The 25,198-nt window shown below is 45.8% G+C and overlaps 1 protein-coding gene across 2 annotated transcripts in view; it reads right to left on the minus strand.

The window, feature by feature from the left end:
• GRHL1 (grainyhead like transcription factor 1) overlaps nt 1-24,306 on the minus strand; it is a 39,381-nt gene extending 15,075 nt beyond the window's left edge. Inside the window, exons 1-8 of one of the 2 annotated variants that reach the window (XM_066314811.1) lie at nt 24,198-24,306; nt 20,491-20,677; nt 17,426-17,496; nt 15,530-15,920; nt 14,696-14,772; nt 13,741-13,897; nt 13,164-13,275; nt 12,109-12,203 (exon numbers count right to left, since the gene is read on the minus strand). In XM_066314811.1, the coding sequence (XP_066170908.1) occupies nt 12,109-12,203; nt 13,164-13,275; nt 13,741-13,897; nt 14,696-14,772; nt 15,530-15,920; nt 17,426-17,496; nt 20,491-20,677; nt 24,198-24,217 (1,110 nt within the window). In that variant the 5' untranslated portion in view covers nt 24,218-24,306. Of the gene's footprint in view, nt 1-12,108; nt 12,204-13,163; nt 13,276-13,740; nt 13,898-14,695; nt 14,773-15,529; nt 15,921-17,425; nt 17,497-20,490; nt 20,678-23,687; nt 23,799-24,197 lie in introns of those variants that run through there. The other variant, XM_066314810.1, reaches the window with a different exon arrangement.
• Nucleotides 24,307-25,198: the final 892 nt, after the last annotated feature.

Consider the following 25,198-nt stretch of genomic DNA (forward strand, 5'->3'; position numbering starts at 1 on the left):
AACAAACTCTCCAAACTTGAGGAAGACTCCACCCATTTTCCACCCAAGAACTCTTAAATGTCACCACCAAACTTTTAGCAAAAGGAATGCTCCTACAATCAATCCTCACTGCTCAGTGTTTAGTAGCATCTTGGCAAGAATACAACCATGTTTCAAAATATTCATGTTACTCTGGGTAAGTAAAATCTTTCCATGAGTTTTACATGAGCACAGTTTATGCTGGAAAGTACTTGGCTGAGGTTTTTTCTAAAGGCTATTAAAAGCATTTAAAAAAATATTAGGCAACACGTAATCTTTAAACACAAAAATAACACCATTATTTCAGTGAGGGTGTCTGGGCTTTACACTAAGTTGAACACTACTTGGAATATTTCTTAATAAGACCTGCAATACCCTGTTAACATTCAGATGGAAAGGGTAAGAGAAACATTTCCATTATTCTTACAAAAAATTAATTACAGGGAAAAGTAATTGCATGTTTGAACATACCTAATTTCATTTTCATAACTGCTTGAAAAAACAACAAAAAAACCGTCTCAAAAACACAAATCACACACAACCAGAGAACAAGCCCAAGGCTGCTTAACAGAATAAAGAAATATCCTTAAGTGGATATGAGCAGATAGACCAGAGTACTTTGTATCTAGATAATGGGCTTGCAGTGTGCCAGGCTTTTCCGCAGACACAATGCCTATTAGGGGCACATCTCAGAAGCTGTAAGGATTAGCTACCAGGAATTTACGAGCCACCAAGACCTACAACGGCTTCTCTCCTCTCTGCCTGAAGAATAAAGGCTGAGAAAGCACTGCTTTAAAATATAATCAAAGCCTTGGGAGCCAGAAGCACCTTCCCAGCGATTTTGCAGGAGCACCATCCCAGGACCCGACGGCTCACTTAGGTGGTGCTTCCAGCAGCGCTGTCCGAGTCTCGGCAGTGAGCTGGTGCCACCTCCCGGTGCTGCACAGGCTCGGGAAAGCCACAGGCTTTGGCTTTGCTAAGTGCTGCTTACCAAGGTCCTCTTCACACAAGCTCTGCAACATCCTTTACCAGATTTAACAACGATGGGAAATGGAAATGTAAAAGCCTGATCTGGTGATAATTTATAACCATGTATAATACAGCTGTATAAAAAGCCGGGGCGGGGAGGAAAAAGAGTGCAGGTGAGGGACTTCTCTCACAACAACTGGTCTGAATACCGGGGATTCACATGGCGCTCCTGCAGCCCCTGTGCCCTGAGAGGGCAGCGCAGTTACTCGGCAAACAGCCCCGCTATTCCCTGGTGTGCACACACCATCCCAGCGATCCCAGTGTCCCCACCAAGTCCTGCTGTGCCAAGGGACATGGAATGTGTGAAACACCACCCAACCCAGGCCAGCACAGCAACGCCAGCAGACCTGCACTGCTGCCTCTGCAGGGACTCGGTGAGCTGGTGGTCAATGCCTGTTCACCCTCCAGCCTGTGTGTCCCAGCATCCCAAACCGGCATTGTTCCAAGACAACTTTTTGTGAAAGCAATAAATACATCTCAAATCACAGTCAGGAAAATTATTTTAAAAGAAGCTGTTTGCAGTCTTCCCCAGACGAACCCAAAAGATGGCTTTGCCACTTTTATTCACCCCACTTCCCTTTTTGCTACCTTTGGCTTTACAAGGGCATTTTGCCTGCAGTGCTGGTACACCCTGGGGGAAAGCTTCAAGGAGTTTGAAGAGCTGCTCTCACCAGCTTGGGAGCTTAGTAATCAGATGTATGCACAGCCTGAATAATTGCACTCCCTGAGCAGGGGTTTTGTTTTTTAAAAGACCCTCAACTCTGGTGTTTGCATATTTTTACATTTTAAATTTTAATTTTAAATTAACCTACACTGAATATTCACTCAACTCATTTCTGTATGAAAAAATGACTACATTCTTTAAGAAAAATATGCCCAAGCAGCAACATCATCAGGTCAACCACCTCAAAATTTCTGTGAAATCCCTCAAATGAGTTTCACACCATTGAACATCAGAAGATTCAGCATAGCATCATTCAGCAGTTCTCTAGCACATGGTGTCACTTTGCTTCTGAGACTTCAAGTTCATGTTTTCAGTTTTTATGGCTTACCAGCCACGCAAAGACTGCTGGGCTGAAGGTAGGAGAGCTGGTCTCAGCACAACAGACACATGTTACTACAGCAGAGCTGCACAGGTATCCCATGGGAATTTAGGATTGCCTGTCAGATGACAAAGATTATCCTCCTACTTCAGAGTCTCCTCATTTGATTAGCTTTGGCTTTAAGCAGCTGACTTCATTTTCATGCCATTTAAATCTTCAGGACTCTAGGCAGGAGATGACAACTAAAACCTAATCACGTCTCTGAAGCAAGAGAGCCAGCCTGTCTTCTCCTGTTTGTACTAAACCATTTCAGTTCAAAAGGAGCATCTACTTCTCCCTATCCATCCTGTAACTCCTATTTTTGAGCAACTTCAGGTTGCCTCAAGTTTCACAAAACAGAATTTTAGCAAACAGCTTCTCCAGTTTGGGCTAAGACAGCTTCAGCCAGGTTCTTTATGTACAGAAATATTTGACTTACATTAGAAATGAAATGTAAGGCCAAGTGACTGCATCAGCTACATCCCCACCCCAAAATTGCCAGAAGAAAGAAAAACGTAACCGCAGAAGCTGCTCTGCATCTTCAGCCTGCTGAGCAAGATTCCTTTTTATGTGTCCAACCTATTTTTCTAAGGGCAGTTCCGCATTCTCAGCTATATTAAGATTTGTTGTTACTTTAAAAAAAAAAATTTCATCTCACCTCCCAAGATTCAACATAAAGACAGCACTTAAAAATAGAGCACTGTCAAGCCTGGGCACTTACAAACATGAGTCAAGCCCTCAAAAGTTACACAGACTTTCTTTAAAACTGAGATTTGTAAAGGGATTAGAAACCTGTTCTTGAGTTATTTTGCTTACTTGGCAGTTGAGCCTCTAGTCTATATTTGACTACATATATCTAGGCTATCACATATCCAGGCTTTTCTCTCTAACCAAAGACAGGCTTTCCACCCCCCCTTCTTTTTTTCTGTTAATTTTTTCCATGCTCTTCCTAATTCCTTTTAACAAAAGCTGAGATACTCATTGAGGCAAATGGCTCCACAATGGTGCCATCTCAGATAAAGTCAAACAGCATGAAAACTGTGAGCTGCTACCAACTGCTAACCTCTCACACCTGGCATTTACTCCACTCTCAAGTCTCCTTTCCTCCACACCACCCTGGGTTTCCTGCAGCCTTTGGGGCAGCCCACAACAAAAGACTGAAGGCAGAAGGATTAAAGCACCACCTCTGGGATCATGCTGAAAGTTAGCGTGGGAAGAAGTCAGACCTCATGACTTCTCTGTCTGCTTTAACCATCCGGCCCCTCATGCCCCTCCTCACCTAAGGTGGGAGGAACACACCATGCCTACACTCAAATCCACGAGAAACAATCTTCCATTTTAATAATGCAGCAAGAAAAATTAATCCGACAGCTCTGCTGTGTGCCCTCAAGGAAGGGCAGCAGAGACAGCCAAGTTCTTTCCACACAGCACCTTTTTTTAACAAGATCTGCCTTTCAAACAAACCAGGAAAAACAGACATAATTACAGGGCAATCAAAGCACTGCAGGAACCTCTCTGTCAGCGAGATGAAAGATGCTTTTTTTAAATGAAGGCTTGCATACCCAGATCTCTTTTCCTCAGTTTATCTTGGACACTGCACTCTTCTGTCACACAAAGCACTATCAATTCTGATGAGTCCAAAGGCTACATATGCAGCAGCCTTAGACAAAATGTTACCTCGTGCAGGCTCATCTGCCCAGTTGGAAAGGATCAGTGGTGGTTTTCATCCTTGGCAGCCAGGGGCTGCCACAGGCAATGGGGAACAACTTGCGTTAGCACACTATGAACTCTGACCAGTCAGAGCAAACACAGGCATGGGTTAACACTGTCCTGCAGAATCTTGTACATCCTTCTGGATAAGGACCTACACAGGCAGACTTGGGATTTTCCAGGCTGATCACCATAGATTTCATTTCAAGAGAAGGCAGGTAAATGGTATTATTTCCTCTTGTTTATGATCCTCTATATTTCTGTGTCCAAAGGATTTAGACATTACTCAACAATCCAAGTCCATTGGGTATTTCTTTCTCTATTGAGAATTCAGATAAAAACTTCAGCTCTTTTCTCACACTAATACACAAAAGCGTCACATTTTAACCACAGAACAGTTTGGGTTGGAAGGGACCTTTAATGATCATCTAGTCCAGCCCCACCTGTTATGGGAAGGGACACATTTCACCAGACCAGAGGGCTCAAAATCCATCCAACCTGGCCTTAAACACTTCCAGGGACAAGGCATCCACAGCTTCTTTGGGCAGCCTGTTACAGTGCCTTAGTACCTCGACAGTGAAGAATTTTCTCCTAATACCAAATCTGAATGTTTCAAGTTTGAAGTCATTCACCCTTGTTCTGTATCACTATAAACCCATGTAAAAAGTCCCCCTCCAGGGATAATCTCCTTTCTTTTAGGCCTCCTTATGGTACTGGAAGATGTCCTAAGGTCTCTCCAGAGCCACCTCTTCTTCAGGGTGTAAAACCCCAACTCTTCAGCCTGTCTTCAGAGGAGACATTCCAGGCTATGTTATATTCAGTCTATGTTATATTCAACTTAAAACTGTCAGGATGTTTATGATTTTGGAAGACTGTTTGTACAGAATACCGAGTTTGGAGCCTACAACACAACAACCAGAGACAGGTTAAACTGCAATGAGCTTCCTTCCAGGGAATGCAGCTGGATACTTCTTTTCTTGGCCTTGGCTAAATAGTTTCAATGTTATGCCCAAAATACAGTAGGCAAAGGGATTCCAGTGGGTCTGGAGACCATTTTCCTGACACAAAGGCAGTGTCTCCCCCTCCCATAAAGAAAAATTAACCAGCAGCTCCAAGTTTGTAATTTCAATGCTGATAGCTGACATCATATGGTTTCTCTGAAGGCTTGGACAAATGTAAACAGCAAAGAGGAAAAAAAAAAAAAGAGTATTTTCCAACTATTTGCCCCCTTATATTTCCTATATGCTGCAAGGTGGCTGAATGCAAAACATCTCCAGTCCAAAAGGCTTATGAAGTACACCAAGAGTGTTCCAAGCCCTTCCAAGAGGCAGGGTTGTCAGCCTGGGCACTACCTTGTGCCAATGTGTGTACGTGGCTTCCACGATTGGCTCTGGCTGAGAGCCAAGCAGCTTTGAGTGCAGGCAGGGCAAGCACAGGTCTGCCTGCACACATCCATGAAGGCATGTCCTAAGAAAGCAGTGCTGGGAAGACTCTTCTGTATTTAAAAGAAAAAAACCCCAAACCCACACTCTGGTAAGATCACCTGAGAGGTGGCTAATCTTACTGCTCTCACATTCATTTCTTCACCTCCCACATGCACCACAGGTTTTGCATCAGCAGGAGGTGAGCCAGGAAAGAGATAAAAAAAAATTGGGCAATTCATGCACCTGTGGGCTCCTCAGCCGCCTCCTGCCTTTGGGATCGGATGCTCCAAAAAAGGCTTGTCTGGAAGATGGGTGATAGGGCTGCATCCGCTCCAGCTCCACTCAGGAGGACCCAGCACCATCCTGCTTGCAGCCCAGGGGAGTTAGTTTGCATTCAAACCTACCACTCCCAGTTTGGGTGACTGACACAGAGGCCATCATGGGTCCCACACCACGCCAAGGAATGACAAGTGGGAAATACGATCCACTTCCAGATAAAGAACATCCTCCTAGCAAGTTTACTCCATCAAGAACAGAAAAACGAATGGTAATGAAAGGAAAATACATATTCCTGCTCACAAAGAGCAATGCTGATTGTTATTCCAATCTGTTCTGAGGCAAGGAAATATAGGAATGTCACTGCTCACAACACCTGGGAAACCTGGGGATAATGGTTCCCAGTCCTACTGATCCTTCCTCCCACTCCACGCTTTGTTAAGATAAAGCTGCTGGGCCAGTTTTTCTTAGGTTGGTTGAAAAGAAACTAAAAAGAGCACTTTGGCAAAAACAGTGACAATATGTTGGAAAAAACCCCAAACAGATAAACAAGTCAACCAAAAAAACCCCCAAAAAATCAAAACAACAACAAACAAAACCACACAAAAAAAACTCCTCTAATGCACTCCTCCACAACAACAACAACACAAGTCTCCGAAAATAATGACAAAAGCTGAAACGGACAAAACGGAAAATTAAGTCTACAAAGGCACAAAAATTGCGGAAAAGAAAGAGTTGCCATCAGGTAAAAAAGGAATAGAGAAAAGGGAAAAGAAAAAAAATCACCTCCTAGTTTTCTCTATAGAAAAGCTAATGTCAAGAGATTTTCCTTTCAGCTTTGGGAAACACTCTGTGATCTGGTACTTGGAAGACCAGACAATGGCAGAGGCTTGGGACACCAAGTTCAGAAGAAACACTGAATTAAAAACTTGCTTTTAGTTGGCAATGCTTAAAATCAAGGGTGGCATATGCTTGTTTTCCAGAAAATCCAGGACAGAGTAGGGAGAGGTTAGTGGTAAGAAGCAGGTAAGCAATACTTGCTATGACTTTCCTATGTCACTGCTCCAAAGGCTGTGTGTACCTGTGCCTAAGTATTTGTGGTCTGAAGCCTTGGCTTCATAGCAATCTCTTTCCTTTAAGTATGTTTGACTCATCATATTTCATAGTTTCATTTCCAACTAGTCAAACCTGTACCTCTTCAATGCTGCTGAAGGTGGCAACACCTTCTTTAATGAGGCATATGACTGCTGCTTCATTACAATGGCATCCATATAAATGTATGCAATATTCATCAATCAAAAAAGTTGAAATTCTTCCTACAGTGAACACCAAGGAAGGATTATGCTAGAATAAACTCTTAAAATAAATCAGTAGTGTACCACCCAGCCTCACTTCAAGTTGTAGCAAGAGATCCACCCTCTCCAAAAACTTAACTCCAAAAACTTAACTCCTCTAAAGGAAGTGATCTTGCCAACACATGGAAGGATCTGCCAAGAAGACCACCTTCAGTACCTAATTTTCTATTTTGAAAGGCTATCCCAAATTAGATGCAAATTACCATAATATTAGTACCATTCCACTCTTCTTGGGCAAAAAATAAAGTAATAAAAAAACACTGTTTAATTGCTCTGTCATTCAGGGTATCATTTAAGAGACATCACAGCATCTTCCCTTTGGTGAAAAGGCAGCAAAAAGCTCTGTCATGATATTCTCGAGCTCAAAATGCCTGTTACACTCTCTCCATGTATTATTCCCTTTTAGTAGAAAGGGTCTTTTCACACAGAGCATCTGGCTTACAATGGCTTTTTTTTTTTTTTTAGGGAAGGAGTAGGAGGACAATAGAACCCTTAATGTGTAGTGACATCATTTTTGGCTACAGTCCCATTACCCAGCCTAAAGCAAGCCAGACCAAAGACCTCCACAGAGGCCCTTCACTGGGAGCTGCTGGAAGCAATGCTGCTTTTCAGAAGGACCCGTTGGAAAGCACAGAAGGGGTGCCCCAGCACAAGGGCAGAATCCTTGCCCTGTTAGAGCTACAGAAACGGGCAGGGAGGCTCTTGCAGTCACTGCACAGACAATTCACCCCGTTCAGACAAGAGGCCCCAACCCTCCTGCTCCACAGGCCAAGAGCTCAGAGGAGATTTGAGCAAAGCAGGATCCAGCAAAGCCAGTTAACCTTGATGAAACCAATCTGTCCAGATTGTTCAACTGCCACTGACCTGAGAGCAGGCCATGTCCCCAGGCCAGAGTTAAGGGACAGAATTTGCTTTACAGCCTAACGGGTAACATAGCAGAGATAACAGGACAACAGCCAACACTATGAAGAGCACTATGACATGTGCATTTAACCACACACATAGTGGCAATTTTCACTGAAAGACCCTTATTGGTTACCAAACAAGAAAAGGAGAGCCTGGCATGCTGTACAGACCTGGGAAGAAATGGATCCCAGTCTCAAAAATTCATGACCTGAACCTACAACCACTTCTTCTGACTGACATGGGGGACAAAGACACAAAAAGGGCTGCAAGAATTCCTATTCCCTACTTCTATCATCCCCACATTTCAAAGACAGCCAAGCCTGCTCAGTCAACAAGAAGGGGCAGACTACTTTAGAGAAAGCTGCATTCCAGCTCTAGACACCCTGTCCCTAATGAAGTCATAGATGCAAAAGATGACGAGCTTGTGTTCAGACATCTAAAAGCTTCTTTGCAGGAGAAGAACCCCACCTCGACTGTCTGCCCACAGCAGACATCCATCATGGGGTGGGAAACTGTTTGAAGTCTCCACAAGCCTCAGGGTAACTCCAGCATTACCTGTTGCATGCAAGTGAGTATCAGCTACACATCTCATCAGACTCATCGGATCATGCTTCCACTCAAGTAGGATGGCTCCTGATTGAAAAGCTACACTGGCTTTCCTAAATACCCCATTCAACAACTCACCAGTTCATCAACTCATTTGCTAATTCACCCTCTTCTTTTTTCTTCTTACAAAGCATGATTGTCTCCTCATTCCTATTCCCCTCCCCTGCTCTGTCAGGTGATGAGATCAGACCTGACCTCTAATACAGACACTGAAAGCTCACCTGAATCACAGCTTCCCCACTCTGCAGTGTCTCCTGACAATACTTCTAATCTTGACCTCACTCTCCTTCAAATCTCAACAGCACCACTTCAGGGTAGGTTGCCTCTTTAGAAGTCCAGCCTTCCGCTCCACCCTTCGTTCCCTTCAGTGTCTCAGAGCAAGTAGGCTTTGGATGCTGGGCCCTTTTCCAGCCTGAACACACTCTTGCAAAGGTCAGAGAATACTCAAACCAGCCTCTGCTATGCAGTGGCTGCTTCCAGCAGCTCCTGTGATGTCCCAAAACAACAGAAGAGGGCAGAGGGGAGCTGCCAGAGAGAAGCACATTTGCTCTGAAATTCATGGACACAGAGTGGGAAGTGTCTGTCATGCATGAAATACACGACATGCCTGGTTTCTACACCCAAGGGCTCAGGAACAGCACGCTAACACAGGCAGCCGTGGGACAATTCCAGCTGTGCAGGGCCAGGCTTGTCCAATGTGTCCAGTGACCAGAGCCCTGACCGTGCTCTCAGCTCTCCCAGCACAATGCAACATGGAAATGGGAAATACTTGTTACTGAAGGCATCTCAGACATCCTTTTTCCATCCCACAAATCCAGAGCTGCGAAATCCACACAATTTTCCTTGCTACGGAAGGAGCATACAACTTGTATTGTATGGCAAAGCCCATTTCTTCACCAGAAAGGTGCAGTTTACTAAACCCCCTTAGTGCCCCAAGGGCACTTGCAAAGCACTGTCAGGCAGGTGACACCCTCCTGAACAGACACAGTGGCAGAGATGCAATATTCCTGTATGCCCCCACAAAAGGGCAAGTACCCGGTCCCAGAGCTGCTAAGGGCAACTCTTATGATAATGTCATTTCTGCCTTAAATCTGACACATATCCTGTGTGTCCAAATGAGTAACTACATCAGAAATCCCAGACACAGAGCCTCATCATGTCCCATCTGACATTGCTGCACAGGATCAAATCATTTCCACAGCAAACTGTGGAGGTAAACTGGGGCAGCAAAAGCAAGCAGGAAACAGAAGCACCAAGCCCATAAGAATCACCTGGCTCTGGTTCAGGTAACTCCAGGGCTCAGGAAGCAAATTTCAAATGATCAAGGCTTGCTGGCTAGGTAAACATACTGTCTATGCAGCACTTCTGCTGTTATTAAATATAAAACACTGTATTTATTACTGTGAAGGAATTTCTGTAACATCAGAAACTCAGCTCTATCTATTCTCTGCTTTCTTCATATACTTTAAGATGGCTGTCAGGGGTTGGGGAGCAGGGAGGGGATGGAAAAGAGAGAGCAAGAGCATACAAGGTAAATGAACCATGCAATAAAAATTGTTGAAATTGGCTCAGACATCTCCTGATAACATCACAGAAGTTGAGAAAGAACTGCAGCTCTTCTGATGAGAAATTCAGTCATTGACAAAACACATCCACTCACAGGAAAAAATGAAGTTCAACAGACACTTAAGCACATGAAGCACTTGCTAAAAATGCCAATTCTTTAAATACTGAAGTCGAGAATATTTTTGTCTTAATATGATTCTGATTCCAAGAGTCAAGACTTACACATTTGGTATCAACAGTCCCCTCTGAAAGTTCATATAAATCAGGACTCCCAGTATATGGATCTCACACACTAAGACTGTGAATCTGGAAGCAAATTCGCCTCTGTAGCTAAAAAACCAGTCTGCGTCAGTTTCCTACACCACTTCATCCCATGAAGTTCAGCCCCAAGGTGAAATATCGTCATGAGGGTCTTTAGATCTTTTCAAGATGCTATTGGCAATTTCATTATAGACTGAAACTATTAATTCAGGAGTCTGTAGAGTAACTTGGCAATAGCCACCAGGTAGGAAAGAACAGCTTTCCTTGGGGCAGCCACAAAGTTCTCAGCACCAGCTGTGATCCCTGCTCTTGGGTTAGTGGCCCATCCCTACTGCTGCAGAGTGGCTCAGCCAGCAGAGAGGCAGCTGCAGAAAGTGCTTCCAGCTCCTTGAGGACTTTCATTGTTCTGTCTACCTGTGTGCAAATGCTAAGCCTTTACATACCTCACAGGTACCCGACTACCCAGGTTTGTTAAATGTCTGACTGGCCATGGCAGCAGGACAGTACCTACTGTCCTTTTGACAGCTCTTCTGTTTGCTCACAAAGTGAAGTGCTTCATGTTTTAGAGAACATGTCAGCCTTTTAGTATCCTCCAGCAGGTAAGGCCCTCCCTGCCAGCCCTCTCAACCTGACTGAAGCCAAATCTGGTGAAAAGGGAATCCTGGCACCAAATAACAGCCTCACAAGTAATGTCTCACATGCTGCAAAGCAGCACTTTCAGCAGCAGCATACACACAGCTCCTCATTGCTGTCTGCTAAGCATTCTGAACTTCTCCCACAGAGCTGAAATCTAACAACAGTCTCCACACAACATTTTTTCCACAGCCCTTGTACAAGGCAGAGCACCATTCGTGGTGACACCAAGCTCTGCCCAGTGACACCAGCCCTTGCTCTTCCTGCAGGGCAGGAGCACACACAGCTGCGGAGAAGGACCTGTGTTCTTTGCTGAGAGTTCCCACATTCCTCCAAGCCAGGCTCTCCCTAGACATGGCAGTCTGCAGCCAGCAGTGTTTTCCCCCATGAGGCTGGTGACTACTGGTACTGCTTGCTGGTACCAGTTACTAGAAGACCAAGAAAACAACTGGTCTCCAAAAACAGATGGATACCATTCCAAATTTTTAAAGAAAATCCAGGCAGTAATGAAATTCTCAAAAGAAAACTCCTTCACTTTGACTCCAGCAACTAACCAGTGAGAAATGCCTGTAGAACTGAGTTGGCTTCATGCTTTGACCTACTTTCCTGGAACCTAGAAGATCCACAAGCCTTTTCCAGAAGCCAGAGTGGCTCAAACACAGTTAGCTACTAGCTAGGGAAGCTTCCTGTACTTACACACCTACAAAAAGCACCCATAGTTCTGAGGAAAGATCAAACCAGAGTTCACCAGGAGGTTGCTCCAGTTTGAAACAGGTCACTGGGTGTTGGGATGTGCGGTTTAAGCAACACGTGCTTTGGGCGTTCAGAGGCCACAGCTGCTCCCTCTCTGGTGGAAGGCAAGCCCTGGCCAGAGCCTCAGCCCCCAGCAGCTGCCCCCCACCCCGGTGGGGACCCTCGGGGAGGTGGTGCTGGGTGCCAAGCCCGAGCTTGGTGTTCCATCACACCTCCCGTGCCACCCCACCTGCTCGGGACACGCTCAGGGCTTCCTTCTGTCAGTGCTTGTCTCTCAGGGAGCCGCTGCTGCCAAGAACCCTAAAGCAGTTGCAAAGCTCTCCCAGTTGCACATGCAAACCCTCTTAAGAAATAGCCAGAAGGTTTTGCCTAATGTAGGAGAGTAAACAAACTTGTTACATGCTAATCACCAGGTAGGCCACACACCCTTCCTTTCCCCCAGCCCCTGAATCTGCTAAAAGGACAGGAAATAGAATCGTGGTCACATACCTTTGCTTCCTCATTGATGTCCCAGGTGAAGGATATGGCATTGTATGCGATCTCCTCAATGTTGCTGATGGTGTTGAAGCTCTCCTTGTAGTCAGCTGTCAGAGAGGAGGGTTCATGAGGGAGAGAAGAAGAGATATCACCTGAGTCCTTAATCACATGGAACAGTAAGAAACTGTAAGTCTTCAGCAGCTCCTTGGGGGCAAAAAAAGCTGAACTGTACCTTAGAAATGGATCTTTAAAGAGGCGAGAAATTGTTCTCACACATAAAAAACTCTCAACAAACAGGAGGAAGGTGAAAAATGGGACTTGCAAAAATTCTAAACTAGAAAATCCAGTGAGAAAGGCATCCTAAATATCAGGTGTTCTGTGCCATAACCTGCTATGTACGGGAAACTCTACCCTGTACGGCAAGGACCTAAGCTCTCAATAAAACTCCTTCAATAACAAACAAAGATTTGCATACGCGTCTGCTTTAAGTGCCAAGTGATTAATCCCTGCTTTGATTCACAGAAGGAAGGGACGAGAAGTACAACCCAGCCTTCAGCCAGAGAAGGCTGGAACCCAGCCAGCCCCAGCCTTGTCTGGAGGCAAGTGGAAATTTGCAGTGTTTTCTTTTTTTACATGTACCAAAGACAAGTTGTGAGCAAAGCTGTGGGAAGGAGGATCATTAGTCTTGAGGTATTTCTACGAGGATCTTGTCCTTTGAAGAAACACAGTATTTAGGACAGCCACTGGGACTACAAGCTATGACTTAGTTACAAGCATCAGGGTATTCTAAAAAAACCTGTTGTCTGGAGGGGACTGCTGGATCTCCCAATAAAAAACCCTAAATCCCACCAACCAAAATTCTCCAAAAAATCAACCTCTTTAATAAGTCTTAAAAACTACAGCATTAGCTCCAAGCAGTCACAAACCATCTCTGGGCTTTCAGCAAAGCTATGGATTGCAGAGAGTGATCCAGAAGTTCCTTAAAATAACAAAGCTTTGGCAGAAAACTAAACCTTGCCAAGGAACTAGGTCTGAAGTTTGACATCAGCAATGAGAGTGTTCCTTACCTATGTCAATGCATCTTTGTTTGGCTGTGTGCTGTCTTGAGTGCCAGTATTTCCAGTGCCTGAGTTGATCTTCCCTTGTTTTGTCTTCAGCAAACACAACCATAATAACACTCTGAAAGAAGAGAGGGAAAGATTAAACAAAAAACAAGCAAACAAATACATGAAAGAGAAATAGAGAAAAGGCCAGAGAATACATTTGGTTTGGAGCTTTAGGCCTTTCCACTTGAGGTACTACAGTATACCTAGCATATTGCTGCCGAACACGAAGGCAGACAACAGCACTTTCTGGGTCATAAACAGAGATGAGCAGAACTGCTCTCCTAACTAGAATTCAAGGATCTCATCCCAGGTGTTGCATCACCTTTACACAAGTGCTGACACCACTTCTTAACAGTCTGAGCCAGGCTGGGTTGGTCTGGCAGTAGGTGGACAGCAAAGCAATGAACACTGATGTAAGAGCACGGGTAAGCTGGCCTGTGTGCTGATGCTCTGGTCTAGATTACTGCACTTTGAAAGAGTTTAAGGTTACCATCACACACACCCTCCTTCCCAAGAAACCACAAGTGTTGCCACTCACTCGGACTTTACTGATGGGGTGATGGATTCCTTCAGTGCTGCTGACTTCTTTCAGTGTGATTGGGTAAAATTGACCTTTATTCAGGTAAGTCATTGTGCTGTCCCCAGGCTTCTGTCGGAGGGACTTGGAGGCTTCCAGAGTGTATTCAAAGTTATTCCTATAGAGTGAAGAGTGTAGTGATTGCTAAGGCATTTTCCTGGAAAGCTGATTAAACCTTCCACATTTAATTTGGAGAAATTCCAAAGTCGTTAGTTGACTCATTAAGCCATCAACAGGCAAAGAAGTTGCAAAACAGGATGAGCCCCTTTTTCAACAATTTCCTTCATGAATGAACATTTTAGAGAAGTTCTTGGCAAGCTAAATCCTAAGACACATCAGCAGGCAAGACTGGAAGGTCCCTATTCAGGCTTGTGAGCAGCAAGCTGCTCTCATGGAACAGAAAAGTATCTACTACCAATGTAATTAAATTCAGAAGCTAATAAGCTACTCAGTGGCCAACGCCCTCTTGGTGAACTGCAACTGAACAACTAATATGCTCCCCTCCTCTGGATTTCAGATGAGCTTTATTTCTCCTGTTTCTGCTGTAGATTTCCAGCACAGTGAGAGCAAGACAAGCAGACCAGGGAGGGAGGCACGGGTGGAAGCAAACTCCCAGACCACTCCCAGAGAGCACCACACCCGCCCATGGGACACAGATTTGGTGCAAGGACCACAACTGAAGCTGGGTGGTATTTCAAATCCTACAGGTAGTTTTCCTTAAAGTATTTGTTTTCTTTAAAGTTACAGTTTTCAACTGTGAAGTTCAAATAAGCAGATATAATTGTGGGTTTGAGATCCACAGGCCCCCCTAAAATCCAACTGTGACTTGGTGCAAATTGGCTTGAGTTGTACTGCTTGCTCATGGAAAACTAAGAGAATAGGAGGATATGGGCAAATGAGAGCCTTAAATCATTACCCAGAAATGCTGTCAAAAACATAATCTTCTGAATTCATGTTGGCCATTCGGAGATTCAGTTCAGTAGGAAAGAAGACCTGGAGTAGACAAAACAACAATTATCACTTGTAGCAACAAGAAAAGTCAGTATTAAATAGATACTCCTTACCATGGAACTCCTGTCAGGCAAATTGTTCACCAGACAATAATTGATTTTTGGTTTGAACAAACAGTACACTTAAACAGTGTTTTAATCCAAAACTTTTGGGTGTCAACTAAGCACAACATCTCGTAAGCCTTCCAAGTCAACTTAAGGCAAAATTTTAACACTTTCCCAAGAGCAAATCTCAAAGGGTTATAGCTACATAGCTCGAGGTTTGGCTTACAAATCAAAACATGGTTACACAGCTATTTTCAGTAGGTATTATAAAACAAAACCCACAGATTTTCTCACTCAAGGGCCCTACATAATCCAACTGTTTTCCATGGACACGCACCACACCTAGAAACTGACAGTAAGGAAGCTTACATACAGTCACTTCAGTCTGGTACCTGCAAAGGCACCACCGAGTGCCGAACTCTTGCAAAACCTGGCTCTATGGATCGAGATAACTATTTCAACACTCTGCAAGCCAAAGCCTCTGCCACTAGTAAGATTAGTAATTTAGTTTTGATAATGATTTCATGTTGTGAAGATTTTATTTACTAAATTTTAATTTTGCACCTTTCTGAGAAAGCCCTCTATTTCTAAACCACTGGATGGATTTCTGGCTCACGTAACAGGAACAGTTAAAGATGGAACTGGATCTCTCCATCCAGATCAAGACACACACAGAGAGCTGTCTTTCTTAGTACCTCTTGCACACCCTCCTTGAAAGTCTCCGAGAAGGTGGAGTCTGGTGTCCGCCTCTGGGAGTTCTGAGGCTGTGTGCTGGAAGTGAACTGGTCGGGGTTGAGGTTCCTGTCGAAGACCACCACGCGCTCGGGCGGCTCAGGGTGGTACACGCTGGGCGGGATGCCCACGGCAAAGCCATGGGGCTGCGTCTCTGTTTTGATGGAATGCGTGGGCATCGTGGCAATGGAAACGGTGACCGTCGTGTCAGGGGTTGTGAGGTGGCCCCGCTTGTCCATGCCCATCTGGGGGGTATGTGGAAGGACAATATTGAAAGGCACATTTTTCAGAACCTGGACTCTGTTTTCTCCAGCGGAAATGAGCGACTGTTCTGTCACGTTTGGGATGCTGTTCCTTAAAAGGGCAAAAAGAAATCAGGCATGAATTATACAGCTTATTTTTCTCATTGAGCAAGACCTAGAAAAGCTTTTCTGCCTTTTGGACAAGGACAGCTGACACAACCTCTCCTGCTTGCGCAGAACAGCTCAATCCTAATCTGAACAGCTGAGAAACGCATTAAAAAACCCCCCATAACTCCTCTCCCACTGTTAACCATCCCACCTTGGAGATTAATCACCCTGGAGCAAAGGGTGAGGGTTCACAGCCCAGATCCTCACTGCTTGGAAAACAGCAGTCCAAAACTAAGCACCTCCCACCACACACTGGCACAAGCAGGCTCCACACAGCTGCTCTTTGGCAGAGGGAGAAGGACTGACAGCAAGGTTGCTGCTCCTCTGCCCTGGGACTGTGAGCCACACGGGAAGCACTAATAGGAAAATTACACCCCTCGTTTCATGCACAACCCCCCAAGAAAATCCGCACCAAGACTCCTGGGAGTGGTTTGCATAACTTGCCACTCTCCACCCCACCACACTGATTTCTGCCAGGACAACACTGTGATCTGTGGTGAGCTGACCTCATAGCTAGTAGCCACTAAGTCAGCCTGCCCTCCCTTTCTCTCTCCCCACAAAGTGGTCCTGCCCTCTCCTTTACACCAACTCTGACATTCCCTTGCCTCCTGGGTGAGCCAGTTCAGCTTGACTGGCTGGCAGAAAATGACCCACCTTTTCTTTCCCTGTTTGGTGATCGATCATTGTGAGACCCCATCTGGTTCAAGAGGAGCAGTGGGAACACACAGCTGGGAACCAGCCTGCTCTTCTTCACAACAAGTCACTCAAGCAGCTCAGCCAGACTACAAAACCTCACCTCAGGTCCCTAAAGCATTCTAGTCTGTCCAAAGGAAGAGGATGGTAGGAGTGGAAGCCTGGCTTGAGTGAACCTCCCATTTGTTATATTCACCTAATCAGGATCATCTCCTTGGGAGGCACAAGAGAGGGAAGGCAGGTAGGGGAAGAAAGATAGAAGTTCCAGAGGACACAAAGGAAGTCCCCAAACAATACAAAACCAAATCACAAGCACTTTCCCAACTGGCCCATGCATGAAACAGCAATGCTGCTGGTGCCTGAGAACAAAAATCAGCAGAGAGCAATGGAAGTAACTGCACAAAAACCAGAAAGTGTCACCAGTGACCACAGCCTGGGGGGTGCCTGCACTACCAGGCTGTGCCTAATGTTAGAGTTCAGCTTTTGTTAGGCTATATCACATGTGTGATATATCACATCAGCACACTAAAAGTAGATAGATGGCATTGAGCTGCTGTTTGAGCCTCAACTCTCCACACCATGGTTCAATTCCCATCCTGTCCCTGGGGCAACACAGGAATCCGAGGCACAGAGTAAGAGCTAACAATTTATCTCTTCCAGCACATCACCACAGTGCAGCAAGTTACTTTCTTTCAGCAGCTTTGATGGTGTAGGAGGGAATGGAGGAAATAGAGAAGCAAAAATAAAAAATAATACCTTTTGCTATGGTCTTGTTCAGTATGTTCTACCTCAGGCTTAGCTGTTGAAGATCTCCTCTCCCTTGGAACCTGGGAAATTTAAGACATAACATAATTCTATTCTTCCTCCCATACAAAAAAAAAAAATTAGCTCCTTAAAATTTGCTTTGGATGCCAGTCATTATTTGCACTACAGCTTAACCCATGTTCACATGGCTTTGGGAAGCCAGGCCAACCCCAGGAGATGCCCCATAGATCCCTGTGTAGCCAACCCAGTCACCTGTATCAGCCCTGAGCTCTTGCCAGCACCAGGTGGTGAGAACACCACTACAGAAAACCATCCATCCATGGCAGGAGCAACATGGATGCTGGGGTGAGCAGGACCAAGAGGAGATTTCCCAAGGTTTGCTGGCACTGCAGGTTCTTTCCTCTGCAGGCTGTCAGAGTTCAGCTTGCTGTATGAGCTCAAAGCTTGTGAAAGGATGCTGTTCCACAGCCACTTCTCAAAGGACACATGCTCTCTAGGCCACTCCCTCTAAGACCACTTGAGGCTCTCCTTTCTCCTCAGTGATCAGGCAATTTGAGGAGCACCATGTCCAATAAGCATATTGAGATACTACAGCTCATATTTGTGCATGGCCACACAAAACACACTGGCACAAGCTATATTCAATCTTTTATAAACAAAATGTTTAAGATTGTGAGCTGGATTTAAGACAGCTCAGTATTGCTCCTTGTATTTTATCTACAGACAGCCCTTGCCCTGAAAACACATCATCAGTTAATGCCCACATACATGCCATTTTCCTGGCTGCACTGCAAGGCCAAGGCACACAGGAGAAGGGGAACTCTTGGATCTGTGGTGGCTCAGTTCCTTGCATGGAGCACATAATCAGTACTCCAGTAACCCAAACGGCTCCTGCAGCTGCTGGCACAAGCCCGTGGTGCTCAGGTCCCCTCAGACACACAGCAAGTTCACACAAGCTCCCCTGCCACCCCACACGTAAGGCCCAGGACTTTTGTCACCCTCATCACGCCTCTTGAACGAGCAAAGCAAACATCTTCTGGTGTGTGTACAGAGGAGTGAACTCCCACCACTCTCCTTCGCCGAAGCCTGTTCAGATCCTGCCTCCATTTGCCAGCCTGGGTCCAGGGTGATGAGCCACCACTTCAGCACCAACTCGAAGGCTGAGGGCACACCAGCACAAACAGTGTTCTTCTCTACACAGCTCTGCCTGAAAACTATGTCCTCGTTCTTACACATAACCTGGAATCCCCAGAAACACCAGAACTCTTACATTTCCCACAGTAACCAGCAAAATTTGGAGAACCTCTACTGGAGACTGCTGGGAGGCCAACACTAACTTGTCACTGCAAAAAAAGGGTTTTCCAAGCTGCATTGGGTCAACATCACCAAAAGGATTTTTAACACGAATTTGTTTCCTGTAAGGCCTTAGTAACCACAGTTAAGCAAGCCCAGTAGTCAAATGGAAGGAAACAAAAGTGTTTTGGTTTTATAGGAAGGTGAACTCATCAGCCACCTTTAATATGCAGAAGGGGTGTATTAGAAATGCCTCAACGTCATCCCTCTATAACATTAATCCACAGCAGCCCTCAATAAATCTTTCAACCTCCAGCCATTCTGCGTTACCCAAGTGTGCAGCATACCTGTTCTTCCACCAAGTTTTTCTGTACACCCACTGATACCCAAACATAAGAGGAAACCCTGAATTAGGCATTAATGTACAGCAAATCCCTTCTGCTTTGCCGAGCATGGAGGGATCACCATCAACATTCTTACATTCTTTTTGTAACCTACAGGTTTAGAAATCAAAATTGATCTTGTGGATTAAAATTGTTCTGGTGACAGCATGCCTTTTTTTTTTTTTTCCCCAAAAGCACAGCAAGCACAAGCACAAAGCAGAAATGCAGTTTTCTCACAAAACTAGCTGAATAACATCCACATCAGTGAGTCTGTGGCATTTTGCTCTGTGTGTGTGGAGTTTTAATCTCCATATTAAGCATTACAAGAATATTTTGATATGTAAGACATGTTCAACTCTTAAAATGGCAGGCAAGGCTTTTGTCTGCGTCAGACAACCTCTCCTAGTGCTTGAAGAACATAACTGAGGCTGGCAACTGCACTCACTACTGTTAAAAGACACAAGCCACAGTGCCAGGCAGGAGAGCCAAGTCAGCCTCCTGGCCTTCCTGCACGCTCAGCAAAGAAAAAACAAGCATCTCCACCTGGTGAGCCACGCCACCCTAACACATAAGGCGTCTCAACACAAGCAGGACCCCTCCCTGCCTGGAAATGCCTGTTGGTCTCCACTGACCTGGCTAGAGATAACTACCCCAGCTTATACTTTTGGTATTCAGGAAACAAAGCTCAGCAAAATGCATCCCATGGAGACCAGAACATCCTCTGACTGCTCAGTTCAGCTGTGAGCATCTAGGAAGGCACATGTACCCAAAAACACCACAAACACTGGGGAAAACAATCACTGCTATCAAAGATTAACAGATTACAGCAGTCAAACCTCACTGAGGGTTAGAGGGATGCAGACAGCAACTCTTTCAGGTGGACACTTCTGCCCCACATACCACCAAAAACCTGTAATTGTATCTTAGTATCAACTGAGCCCAAAGTAACACAACAAAGCCCCAGCAAAAGCCAAAGGTCCACCAGAATAGAGATCACGTGAGCAAAAGGAATTTCTTTCTCCATATATATTTATATTCAGACAGGGATATAATCCTAAAGTGTCATTCTTTATGACTATTTCTATAACACATTGCCTCTTGCAGAACCTGGGGTCAACAGAAAGAGTGCTATCCAAGTTGAAAAGTAGCAAAGTGCTTCTTAACTTTTACATAAGATCTGGGGATCTTATTTTACAGAGCTAAAAATAAAACAGATTTTCAGAACAAGAAACATAGGGTTTTTTTCAATTTAAAACCCACATTGTTTAAGATCCTTGTAATCTGTCCAAAGCTTCTGTAAAATCCTCTAGCAAATGACACCTTTTCCACAGGTGGAACACAAGCCCTGCTGGCCACCAGAGCAAACCCACACCAATCTACCTTGTAGTAATCATAGAGCAGTCCGAGGGCAGCTGCACTGTCTTCATCCCCATTGATGCTCATCATAGCTTTGGTAGCTGCTGTGAGGGGATTTTCAAGAAAAGTTTTCCAGGCCTCATCTTCATTGGTGTAAGGACGTCTCTGAGAGTAGAGTGAGTCATTCTGAAGAACCAACACGGGTCTTTTACTTGAATCATAAAAAAGAAGAAATAAAAAATAAGCTACCTGTTAGAACACATGAGAAACATTCCTAAAGTCCTTCAAAATTAGCTGCCACAGTTTCATGGGGTTCATATTCTGATTCAGTGTTTTGCAAGGATTAGTCAAGACAAAAAGCCTAGAAACTTAATTCTGATCTCACTCATGCTCAGAGTAAATCTGGATTAATTTGGCCAAACTCAGACAGATTACACTAGTCTCTACAAAAAGACAAAGCCATGTAAGAGCACAACTGACCTGCTCATGCTCTGAACCCAACCCAGAAAGAGCTACTCACTTTCCAGCCAACCACCTGTGAAGCCTCCAGTACATCCTATGTAATGCTGCCAAGCTACAACCCGATCCAGTCATGTGGAACCAGAAAATGTGTGTTAATGAAACATCTCTTTTCTCCGGTGCTTTCAAATGTCTTCACTCTCAGAATATGTCTAAAAACACCACCTAGAAGCTACTGATAAGTTACAGATGACACAGGGAAATTGCTAAAGGGGAGTTCAAATCAATTTGGCAGTGTTTTTTTCTGACAAGGGAAAAAGAAACCCAACAACTTACTGCTTGGTTACTGTGAAAAAATCCAGCACATTAATTTGAAACACACACACTCGAATGAAGAAAAAGGAAAAATCTGAGCTATTCCCCTTGTGCTATAGTGTATATATATATATATATAAATTATATTTATTCTGAACATCTGGAGGTTGCTGGGAACCAACAAACCCCAAAATGGTTTGGACATTCTGCTCACAGACAAAAGCCGGATGTATAGAAAACGTTGTCCTGCAAGCCTGGACAACTTAATAATTTTTTGGTTCTATTGGTAAAACATATGCTTCATCTTTTAAGTCAGCTAAGGCTAATGTTTAAATCTGACTTTTGAAACAGTTCAGTTTTCTTTCCAGGGCAAGTTTAACATTAGTTTACTACAGACAGGCTGGGGGAGAAGAAGAGGCTTTAGTATTTTCCTTAATAATCCCAAACTTGACATTTTTAGTGAATTTGCCATAGTTAAAATAGAAAAGCAATTGTTTAAAACACACTAATCCCACAGAAAGTCCCCCACCACCTTCACATCCTTCTCCTAGTAGTGAATCCTTCTTTTCATCCATTTACCCAGATACATTCAGAGACTGAAATACACCACAAATACAAAAAGTTGTGAAATAGAAAAGTTGTGAAATACTCTAATCGCTATAAGCAGCTTAGCAGTATCCTACATTTATCACCACCTTCTACCAAAAAGATTGCAAAGCGAATTACGCATTCAAAGCTTTATCAGTTACACAAGTCACCCCGCTGAGCTGCCATCGGACAGCCTGGCTGAGCTGAAGGCACTGAAAGCAACTGGGAGTTTCCAGGACTCATAAGAGCACCTCATGGCCATAAATCAGTATTATGTAGTTGGAAGAAGAACAAATAAAAATGACAAAAGAGACAAGTTCTTGCACCAAGCCCTTTCTTTAGGTCTTCATAGGTATTTGTGTACACACTGACACAGACACCCAAACGCGGATACCTCTGGTATTGAGGACAGCTACTTTCTATCAAATGTGAAGCGACCCACAGAAAACAAAGCAGAATTTTCTTTAGGGACAGGGTACAAGCTCCTGTTCTTATAAAATACGATAAAAGAAACCTTAAATATCCCTAGCAAATGGGAAAATCCTCCAGTTAAACTCACAGAAAAAAAGGCAGCTGAAGTAACCTGGGTGCAGTTCCCTTGATCCATCCCTGCCAAGCTGAAGGGCTAAGTCAGCCTTGCTGAACTCACAAGACCACTAAGCTGATTCCCTTCAGCAACACAATACTCACATGGGAAGGGAAAAGTCATCAGAGAACCAAAAATACTGAGAACAAAAGCATCAACTAACCAGAAACCTAACAAATGCAAGATCTATGCATTTTTGTGTGATTTCTTTGTAATTGAAACACTCAAGTTCCATGCACCTTGCCTTACAGGTAACCCACCCACCTGAAAAAGCACAGAAAAAGTCATCTACAGAATCATCAAGAAAAGCACAATGTTTGGCAGGAAACCCATTCCTTTAGGAGAACCACAGCTTCTTTCAGGAAAATGAGAACATATTAATAAGAGAAGGCAAGCACACATTTTTTCCAAAGTTTTAGATGATAACTGGCATGCTGATCTGCTCACAGAGTAGTAGAAATCCAGCAGAGGCAGGAAATTAGGCTTCATACAGCAGTTCTAATAATTTCCTTATTTTACTTTGCACACGACCACAGCGGAAGCAGAGAAATACTACAAAAAGCAGAGCTGCTCTCTTTGCCTGTGAGGCTTCCCCAGCCTGCGATGTTCCGTGTTCAGACCACAGAAACTATTCCTCCTTCCCTCACAGACCCAGGACCAGCCGTGCTGTCTCTCAGCCTGCAGTTTACCCGGTGGCGGTCAGAGCTGCCCAGCCTGCACAGAGCACACCTCCAATGCTGAGCCAGCACCGAGGACTTCTGTCACTGCATCTGCGGGCCAGAAAAGCCAAGTGCACGTACCCCCATCTACTAAGTGTCACTGGCAATAAAAACAACTATGAAAAATCCTAATCACACGCATAAGGTAGCAAGTTGCTGCATTGGAGTGCTCTTCCTAGAAAGTAGCACGTTGAAACAAAAAGCTGGGTTTAAAATCCTACACGTTCCCTAGGAAAGGAGTGCATTTGAGTCACCGATCATTCAAAGGATAGAAATTTTAAAATCGGTTCTTGGTATCAAATCACTCCAGAGTTTACCCCATTCTCTGGCACTCGGGCGTCCGTGGCCACTGTCAGCAGATGGACACGGCGACAAGTGCAGCAACAGACCCGAGTCCTCAAACACAGCCGGGGATCCGCTTGAAGACGACGTCTCGTATTCAACACCACGAAGTTAGAGAATACACGCACCTCGACCTCAGTTTAACTCTTTCAGGACACGGTTTCGGCTACTCCGGGGTCGCCGCAGCCGAGCCGGCCGGCAGCCGCCCTTACCTGCCGAAGTCCACCTTGCCGGAGGGATGCGCCTCGTAGAAGTCCATGGGGGCCGCTGCGGCCGCCGGGCAGCGGCGCGGGGGCTCAGCCCGGCTCCTCGGCCCGGCAGCTCCTCCCGACGGCGCGGCCGCCGCCGCCGCCGCCCGCATTTAAGGCGCGGCCGGCCGGGGCGGGGGGCGGCCCCACGCCCCGCTGCGGGTGTCGGGTTTCAAAGCCGGCCCAGCCCCGGAGCTCGCCCCGCGGGGCGGGGTGGCCGCCGGGGTCGCCCCGCTGCACGGCCGGGCCCCCTTCCCCGGGGCTCAGCCCCCGCTCCCCCCGCCATTCCGCGCCGCCCCGCCGCAGCCTCCGGCTGCTCCTCCGCGGGAGGGGAGCGAGGGGGGCGGACCCCGCGAGAGCGGCCGCTCCGGCCCGGCCCCCGGGCGGCGAGCCCCTCTGGCCGCAGCCCCTCGGTGGGGCGGCAGCACCGGTCGGACCGGACGCGGTACTTCTTCCCCCGCCCGGCTCACTCACTTGTCGTAGTCCTGTGTCATGTCTGGCGGAGGCAGCGGGCGGCAGGACTGGCCGGGCGGGTCGGGAGGAGCAGCGCCGCGCACCCGCCGCTCCGACGAGTTTTGTCGGCTCCTCTCGCCCGCTCAGGTGCTCCCGCAGCCGCAGGTGGACGCGCACCGCGCCGCGCCTCCCATTGGCTGCTGCGGCCCGAGGGGCGGGGCCGCCGCGCCCCATTGGTCGGAGGCCCCGGGGGCGGGGCCGGCGCTGTGAGGGCTCCGCGGGGCGGCGGCGGCACGGAGCCCCGAGGGAGCCGGGGCGGCCCTGCGCCAGGAGGGCAGGGGTATCCTTCTCGCCCCCCCATGTAACTATTTCCTTTTCATGTACTAAACCCGCTTTAGAAAAATCTAAACTCGCCACAATCATGTGAATTATCTTTACTATAGTGTTAAGCTGCGCCACGGAAGGTTTAGGTCGGCATTAGGAGGAACTTCTTTGCAGAACGTGTGATTAGACATTGAAACGGGGTGCCCCGGGAGGTGGTGGCCTCCTTGTCCTGGCGGCTTTTAAGAAAAGATAGGATGTGGCACTCAGTCCTCTGGTCTAGCTGACAGGGTGGTGTTTGGTCATAGGTTGGACTCGACGATCTCAGATAGGCTGGAAAAGATAATTGATTCTGTGAATTTGCACAAGCACTGCACCAGCTGCTGAAGGGCAGCGGATCCGTATGTGATTCTTTGCCTCTCAGATGAAACTGGGTTTGGGGAGCAAGGGACACTCAAAATGCATGAAAATGCTCCCATGTGACACCAGCAGCAGCATCACAAACATCAGATTTATCCAAAGTGGCATGCATGAAGTTAAATCAGAGAGATCTTGAGTTTCTCCTTGGGAAATAAGGGTGGGAGGTTGCTTGTCTAAGTAACAAGTTGAATCAAACCCATATAGCAACAGTGCTATCTATCATATGTCAAGATGCTTCAGATAGCTACTGTAATTTAAAAGCATGCTCACTAATAAGAGGT

This window comes from Sylvia atricapilla, chromosome 3, assembly GCF_009819655.1.
Source record: "Sylvia atricapilla isolate bSylAtr1 chromosome 3, bSylAtr1.pri, whole genome shotgun sequence".
NCBI lineage: Eukaryota > Metazoa > Chordata > Aves > Passeriformes > Sylviidae > Sylvia > Sylvia atricapilla.